Source organism: Seriola lalandi, unplaced genomic scaffold, assembly GCF_002814215.2.
Source record: "Seriola lalandi dorsalis isolate HSWRI2012SDOR001 ecotype SW California unplaced genomic scaffold, Sedor1 jcf7180002054911, whole genome shotgun sequence".
Taxonomy (NCBI): domain Eukaryota; kingdom Metazoa; phylum Chordata; class Actinopteri; order Carangiformes; family Carangidae; genus Seriola; species Seriola lalandi.
The window spans coordinates 1,296,718-1,304,382 of NW_019525463.1; the positions used below are offsets into that span (position 1 = coordinate 1,296,718).

Sequence of the window (7,665 nt, forward strand, 5' to 3'; positions counted from 1 at the left end):
CATTAATTGTAAGATGCAGCATAATATAAGCTTCTGATTTTGGATATTTCAATCAATATGGATATGATGTGGGTTTAGTGAAGTCTTAAGCACATACGCTCTATTATCTTGTGATGTTGTGAACGTGGATAATTTGTTACTTAACTTTGAAGATAGGTAAGCTTTAAATTTCATAATAGTCGAGGTCCTGGGTGGTAATGGTTTAGCAGTAAGTGGGGCGTCGAGTAGCTCAGTTGGTTGAGCATCCGCCCATGCGTAGAGGGTACAGTCCTCGCTGCAGTTGGCCCCCGGTTCGAGTCCCACATCCTTTGCTGCATGTCATTCCCCTGCCTCCCCACTTCCCGTCTCTCTCCACTGCACAATCAATAAAGGCCCAAAAAAAAATAGCTTAAAAAAAAAAAAAGCAGTAAGTGGCATTATCTGTCAGAATCACCATGATGCCTCCCAGTGGGTATCTGGGATCTATCTTGCAGTTGAGGATATAAATGCATTTTCTCAATTTATACTTTGTGGTTTTTCGGTAGGGAGTGCCTGTCCTGACCTGAAATATTTGTTGTAACATTTACTAACACTCCCTCTCTCATTTAGATTCTCACCACACGGAGTAGGCCACTTTAATTCTTTTGTCAATGACACACTATTGATTATCTTATAAACTAATAGTGTGCCTTGCTTTGTTTTACTTCATTACCCATTTTATGTTTTATGTTAATGCAATAAATCTATGCACAAAGAAAACTATGTATTGATAATAATGCATCTGTTTAATAGAATATTTGCTTTTACCTTAATTTAATAGTGTTTTTATAATCTTTTTCTTCCTGACTGGGCATTTGTTCTCATCTCTCATGCAGTTTTGACTTATTTCCTCAGAAAAATGTTATTAAAAAGGGTAAAATTATTTTTTTATTTATATTTCTTCCGTTAGTGTTGTAAGTCACCGCCTCTCCTACAGGAGTGCAACAGCGTACTTTAAATGCCGGATGTTAAAGAAGGAACAACCGGAAGTTTATGTGTACTTCACGTGCTGTCCTGAATTCCCCTAGACCCGTTTCTTCTATTCGTTGGGTTTCAGTCGAGAGTAACAATGTCCGAAAGAAAAGTATTAAACGTAAGTACATGATCGCAAACAATGTTCCTCTGTTTTCAAAGTTTGAAATAGTTAGCCGTAGCGTATGAGCTGAAACCTAACAGGCTAAAGGTTAGCTTTGATGCTAAGTGTGCTGTAGCTAACAGTAGTTTTAGTACATTATGTACATTATTAAAGAACATTATGTTATGTTGTTACGTTATGTATTATGTGTTTGTTTTAAATCTTACAAATCAAACTATATTGACCATCGGTTTGGGTTATTGTTGATTTTATTCCAAGTTTGGGCATTTCTGTATTTCATGTTTGTGTTTTGTCCTCCACAGAAATACTACCCTCCGGATTTCGATCCGTCCAAAATCCCAAAGCTCAAACTCCCCAGAGATCGACAGTATGTGGTCAGATTGATGGCTCCTTTCAATATGAGGTATGTCTGTCTTATCCAAGTGCGACAGTGCGTTTTTCATTTAGCCACAAGACTAGCACAGCTGGTGTGGTAGAGAACTGAGTTTAATTCGAGGGTTAAAGTAGGATGTTGAATGAATAGTACAGTTTCAATATTGCTTCCCAAGATATCCTAGGTACAGGCATTAAAGATAATGCTGGCTATTAACAAGAGCAGGGATTTGCTTGGCTTATTTCATTTGAAGGCAAAAACACTTTCTTGGATTTTGGTTGTAGTTACAATCCAACCAGGGTTACCTCTGTGCTACAAGGTCTTTCAGGTAGGGCTGGGACGATTATCCGACGTAATCGACGTTGTCGATTATAAAAATTATTCGACGTGGAATTTTAGTGTCGACGCGTTTATATTCATCGTCTTTGGTTTACCCGGATACAAGCGCAGCGCAAGAGCTGGGACAACCCGGTGACGTAGTTGAAGTCATTCATACGTGAATGATTTGCGTCTGTGTAATCTATTTTAACATTATAATATTACATTAACTATTATTTAACATTATAATTTGGTCCTCCAAAGTTTGGGAATACTTTAATCTTGACACCAACAGTGCGGTAGTCTGTTAAAAGTGTGTGTGTGTGTGTGTGCGTGTGCGTGTGTGTGTGTGTTGGACAGGGCAAATTGTTATATTAAATGACTAACTGGAAAGTAATTGCAATAAAATTGCTGTTAGGTTAATTAAAAAAAATAATCATTACACTAGTCGAATAATCGAAAAAATAATCGCTAGATTAATCGTTTGGGACAGCCCTACTTTCAGGCCTGAAATGAGTCCTGTGACTGTAGTGTCTTCAGCATTGCCTCTGTGGTTGTTTGCAGGTGCAAAACATGTGGCGAGTACATCTACAAGGGAAAGAAGTTCAATGCACGCAAAGAGACTGTTCAGAATGAGCTGTACATGGGACTGCCCATCTTCCGTTTCTACATCAAATGTACTCGGTGTCTTGCTGAGATTACTTTTAAGGTGAGAGTATTTGATTATCACAGATATATTTACTGAAATGAAATGAAACAAGTGGCCTTAAGATATGGAGCAGTGTCTGTGGTATTTTCTGGAAGAGACATCTTAAGAATTTTGTGTAAACTAATTTCTCGCATTTTCATATCTCATGATGTGATCAAAGACTGACCCGGAGAACACAGACTACGCAATGGAGCACGGTGCAACACGAAACTTCCAGGCGGAGAAGCTAATTGAGGAGGAAGAGAAAAGAATCCAGCAGGAGAGAGAAGAGGAGGAACTGAATAACCCTATGAAGGTCAGTGTGTAAACATCAGCTTCTGTTATGTTATTGAGCAGTGTCCAGCCATTGGTCGTGATGTATGAAATGGTTTCCCAATCCTCTACCAGGTGTTGGAGAACCGCACAAAGGATTCTAAGATGGAGATGGAGGTTTTGGAGAACCTCCAGGAGCTGAAGGAGCTGAACCAGAGGCAGGCGCAGGTGGACTTCGAGGGAATGATCGACCAGTACAGAGAGCTGGAAAAGAGAGAGAGGGAACGGGAGAAAGAAGAGGATGAGCGAGAAACAAAGTGAGTAAGCAAGGTTTAAATAGACAAAGGGCAGTGAAGCAAATGTTAAACTGTATCGCACAATTAAGTAAAAATAATTTGTTTGTCAGTCTTCTTAGGTCTACATCTTGGCCTAATCTCTCCCTGTCTTAATAAGTGTTGTCATATAATCAGTGTAGACTCTGAGCAACCCAGCTAAAATTGAATTCTGAAATTGTTTCACAGGGAGATGTTGGATCGTGCCCTCGTGAAAAGACTAAGAGACTCTGACTCTGACTCAGAGAAAGAGGAGAGCAGCTGCAGTTCACAGTCTAACAAGCCCACCACAGACAAACCAACAGACATCCTCACCACTGACAAACCTACAGAGACACAGGTAAATATGACCACTCACATTCAACTAAATTCAATTATTTGCAACCGATTCAAATACTGGTTTAAATCTACCAATATTTGTATAGGTCTGTTTTACTTGACTTAAATGCCAGTGTTTTGATTTTATTGTTGGCATCCTATGTGGAATACTACTAGCTGTTCTGGACATTTCAAACAAGTCTGTAATAAACTTAATCAATAGTTTTATATTGAAAATAAACAATTGATCAGAATAACTTAAAGAGGATGGTGTAAGCTGGGAATACTTGATTGTCTTGTGTTTTTTTTTTTTTTAACAGGGAGCCTCCGCTGGAGGAGTGAAAAAGGCCAAGATGGAGAGCTGGGAGAAGAGTGTGGGAACACTAGGTGGTAGAGGAGCTCTAGGGTCCCTGGTAGTGCGAAAGAAACCAACAGCAGCTGTCAACAAACCCAGTCCAGTGGCAGCCACTGCTGCTCCCACTTCACAAACAGGTAACATATCAGTATCTGACACTATAAATGAACTGATTAATTTGAAATCTTAGACATTAGTTAATTTGTTTGATTTATTGGTGGTCCAAAGCACAGACATGTATGTGATTTCTTTAAGTGTATTTATTTTTTTGTACTCTGTATTTTTTATGTTTAGGATGTCTAGCTTTTGGGACAAACAGCTATCTTTTGCTGCTTGTTCACATCCTTTAATTAAAGGTTTGCGTATGATTTGGAAGGTACTGTAATTGTGCATCTTCTTTTACAGATTCAAAGGCATCCGGGACAGCTGACTCCACAAAAGCTTCGAAGACACCTACCACACAAGATGGGTCATACTCTCTCAGCCTGCTGGGGGCGTATTCAGACAGCGACAGCGAATGAGAGGAAGATGACTTGAGTGACTGACACACAATTGTATGAATGATGCAGAAAGGAATATAATGATATGGACCTTTTTTGTAATGCTTTACAGAAATCAAATTCATGTGTAGTTTGTGAGTCTACCCTATGAAAACCTTTCTGTATAGGAATAACTGATAACAAGTCATTGTGTTGGTGGACAGTCGCTCAGAGGAATTGTATTGTCCTTTTGTTCAAATCCAGTGAAACCAAAATACTCTCATATTGCAGATCTACTGGTTCATGGATCTGTTGTTGTTTAACTGAGAAAAAATGTTAATGTTTGAATTTTTGTGGGAAAAAATTTACCCTATTTTTGTGTTTTTTTAAATCTTAACTTTAACTCATTATTTTTGAAATGTATCTTTCAACACAACATTCTTACTCTCCTAAATGTAAATGTGAAATATTAATATAAAGTTCTTTGAGTGCAGGAGACAAGGTGATTTTCATGTGAAATTTTCCTGTTCATTTTAGATCTGGATGATAATATGGGTATTTTTGTAATAGTCAAGTCAATTTTATTTAGGCAATATACTCCAATAGCAGATCACAAATGTTCCCAGGGGCCTTTACAATATGTATATCATAAACCACTATGCAGTGAAACTGACTCCCCAATTTAAAAAAAATGGTTTTTTTTAGATATATGGGACTTTGGTTAATACAAACAGCAGGTGATTTAAAAAGAAAAAATCTCAACTCCAGGTCCACCTATTTACTTCTTCGGGAGCTTTTGATTATGTTGCAGATTTGCATAGGAAACACTCAATATCACTATCACCAAGTTTTTTTTCCTGAATTCTCACTGAGTGTGAAAGCACCAATATTAACATCCTAAATGTTGCTGCTTAAACGAAATGCAGTATTTACAGTATTTCCCAGCTTTGACCACAAGAGGGCGCCACACCCTCAAAGGTAGACCAGACCTGGTGAAAAAAATCAGTATTCTGCATTGGGTATGATTATGATAGTGTACAAATAATGGCATTGTTCAAATTACTGTGTGACACATTACTGTGTGAGACAAAAGGCTTGGATGTGTGTATTTGGCAGCTCTCATAAGGCTTACCACACATCTGAAGCTTTAATGTCGACCCACCAAAAATATCTCACCACTCCCCTTTAAGCCAGTCCGCCGTGCCAGCCAGTGTTGTGTCGGAGACTGTCTGCCCCTACGCTCTGCTCTGGTCTGGTCCAGCTAACGTTAGCTGACTGACCTGCTTGCCTCGAAAGCAGGACGGATTTCAGGGATAACAATGTTTTGTTTTTAGGCCTAATAGAGCTAAAGCGAAACGCCGAATGGTAACCAGACACACATAACTGGAACCAGGAACCGTCAATGCAAAGAAAGAGGGTGAGCTTTAAGAAGTAACGTTAGCAGGTAACGGTTAAGACGCTTCGATGTTAGCTGGACTTAGCTAACTTAGCTTTGGCATATTTACAGATTGGTGATGATCAATTGTAGGACTTGTATGACTATTAAGCGGATTTTTTAAAATAAGTGACACAACGTCATATTGCAGTCAACTGTTAAAATCGGTACGGATAGTTTGGAACTTAATGCTATCCTTAATTCACTGATGTGAATAAGTAATTGATTGAAACCCCCTGATTTACCCCTAATGCTAACTAGCGATTGTCTGTGATTTGCTTACTTAGTTAGCTTAGCCGTCTAGCATTTGTCAAAAACCCACTCGGTGCTTTACCCCAGGGGAAAACCTATCAGAGTTAAGCATACGAAGGTACATTCACGGGACCTGTTGATTATTTAACAACTTAGTCAGCAAAGAAAAACCTAAATCAGACCACAATTCCCGGGTATACTTGTGCTACTTAGCTAGCAAACTACCTGAGATAAATAGCTTTCATAGGACTTCAGCCAGACTAGCTTCAGAGCCAGACTGCTTTCCGATTGCCCTAATAGACCGTAGCTCTTTAGGGTCTCGATTCATGTGGCATCTAAGTTAGGTAGTGTCTAAAATATCAAAAATGATCAGAAATGGTCACAAGCTATCAGTCTCAAAATTGCTGTCTCAGTCTGACCTAGTGCCATTATACTTCAGCTATATAATTTTTGATACACATTTTTTACTTTTATGAAGCTGAAAAGGCAAATATTTGGTATTTGAGGTTATAAATGGTTGAAATGATGATAATTAATAATTGAATAAAATACCTAATCAAGGCTACTTTTTGTTTTTGTGTTCACAGCCTGTTATCCAAAATTATTCAATGCAATCTGTTTTAACATTTCTTCCCCCAGATCCATGGCAAAGTGGCTGAAGGACTACCTGAACTTTGGCAGCAGGCGTGACCCTCCACAGCCCCCCAGGCCAGATTACAGTGAGAGTGAGATTTTGAGGGCTTACAGAGCTCAGAAAGAGCTAGATTTTGAGGACCCATACCAACACACAGATAAAGAGCACCAGAATGGCAGTTTCAGCTCCTGTAGTGCCACAGTGAGCCTTCCCACTTTCCCTGCATTTGGTTCAGTGCTGCCCAATGGTGTGGAGGTATGACCTGCCTTTACAGTCATGTGCATGACTTCAGTGTGTTGTGTTCCTTGAACCATGTGTCAATAGATAAATGTACTTTTGGATTATAAATATTGAGCTCATGTTGACCTCTGCTAGCACTGTGAAGTGTTGAAGTGATATTTGAATTTTTATTGACAGTGTTTTGTTTCGATATGTTACGTTGCAGGTGAAAGTTGTGTCTCCCAAACACAGACTAATTAAAGTGGATTCTCAGGAGTTTGGCCGCTGTAAAATCCCCTTGAGTCCTGTGACTGTTCAAGAAGAACCAGTAAGCTTTGCTTTGGTTTCATTTTCTCTACTGTTTTTTTCCCCTGTTATCCTTTCATTCTCTGCCCTGTATCTCAGTTTCTCACACATACACCTAAACACAGTTATATTTCTAGCTGTTCCCCCCAACGCAAATAAATCCTACATGTTGTCACACTGAATTATTATACCATTTGTTTCTCTCCCTCTTAAGGTGGTTCCCTCTGCCCCAGCAGCATCGGACACTGACACAGACTACTCTGACCCATTTGATGCCCGTCCAGACCCAAGAGCCAGACCAAACTGGGAGCCCAAACCTGCACCAACAGACTGCTGCAGCTACATGGAGCCATTCGAGGCCCAGCGGATCATCTCAGGTTTATTATAAGATGTATATCTCTCACTAGTCAGTTAGTTAGCTCTAAATTTAAAGGTATTATAGAGACAGTTAAACAGTAACATAATGTATCCTGAACATTTACCTTCACTTGCTGACCCTTGATCTCTAAGTGTGACCTTTCAACATTGTTTTTTTAAATCATAGAAATCATGTGAAGTAGGAACAGACT

The 7,665-nt window shown here is 39.2% G+C and overlaps 2 protein-coding genes across 2 annotated transcripts in view; both read left to right on the forward strand.

Annotated features, from left to right (window-relative positions):
* The first annotated feature begins 977 nt into the window (after positions 1-977).
* yju2 (YJU2 splicing factor homolog) lies at positions 978-4,756 on the forward strand. The gene is made up of 8 exons (XM_023430752.2): positions 978-1,111; positions 1,417-1,517; positions 2,370-2,514; positions 2,675-2,809; positions 2,902-3,083; positions 3,288-3,438; positions 3,737-3,908; positions 4,177-4,756. Exons 1-8 carry the CDS (start codon positions 1,088-1,090, stop codon positions 4,290-4,292), a joined length of 1,026 nt encoding a protein of 341 aa, XP_023286520.1. The 5' UTR covers positions 978-1,087; the 3' UTR covers positions 4,293-4,756.
* A 712-nt stretch (positions 4,757-5,468) lies between these two features.
* shda (Src homology 2 domain containing transforming protein D, a) overlaps positions 5,469-7,665 on the forward strand; it is a 7,236-nt gene continuing 5,039 nt past the window's right edge. Inside the window, exons 1-4 of the mRNA XM_087169740.1 lie at positions 5,469-5,667; positions 6,577-6,826; positions 7,017-7,118; positions 7,311-7,481. Of these exons, the coding sequence (XP_087025866.1) occupies positions 6,581-6,826; positions 7,017-7,118; positions 7,311-7,481 (519 nt within the window). The 5' untranslated portion in view covers positions 5,469-5,667; positions 6,577-6,580. The remainder of the gene's footprint in view (positions 5,668-6,576; positions 6,827-7,016; positions 7,119-7,310; positions 7,482-7,665) is intronic.

Bases quoted from the DNA above. Each gene is read 5' to 3' on its own strand.
- yju2 (XM_023430752.2), top strand. From the start codon at position 1,088: ATGTCCGAAAGAAAAGTATTAAAC. The intron at 1,518-2,369 runs GTATGTCTGTCT...GGTTGTTTGCAG, and splicing joins ATGGCTCCTTTCAATATGAG to GTGCAAAACATGTGGCGAGT. The intron at 3,439-3,736 runs GTAAATATGACC...TTTTTTTAACAG, and splicing joins ACAAACCTACAGAGACACAG to GGAGCCTCCGCTGGAGGAGT.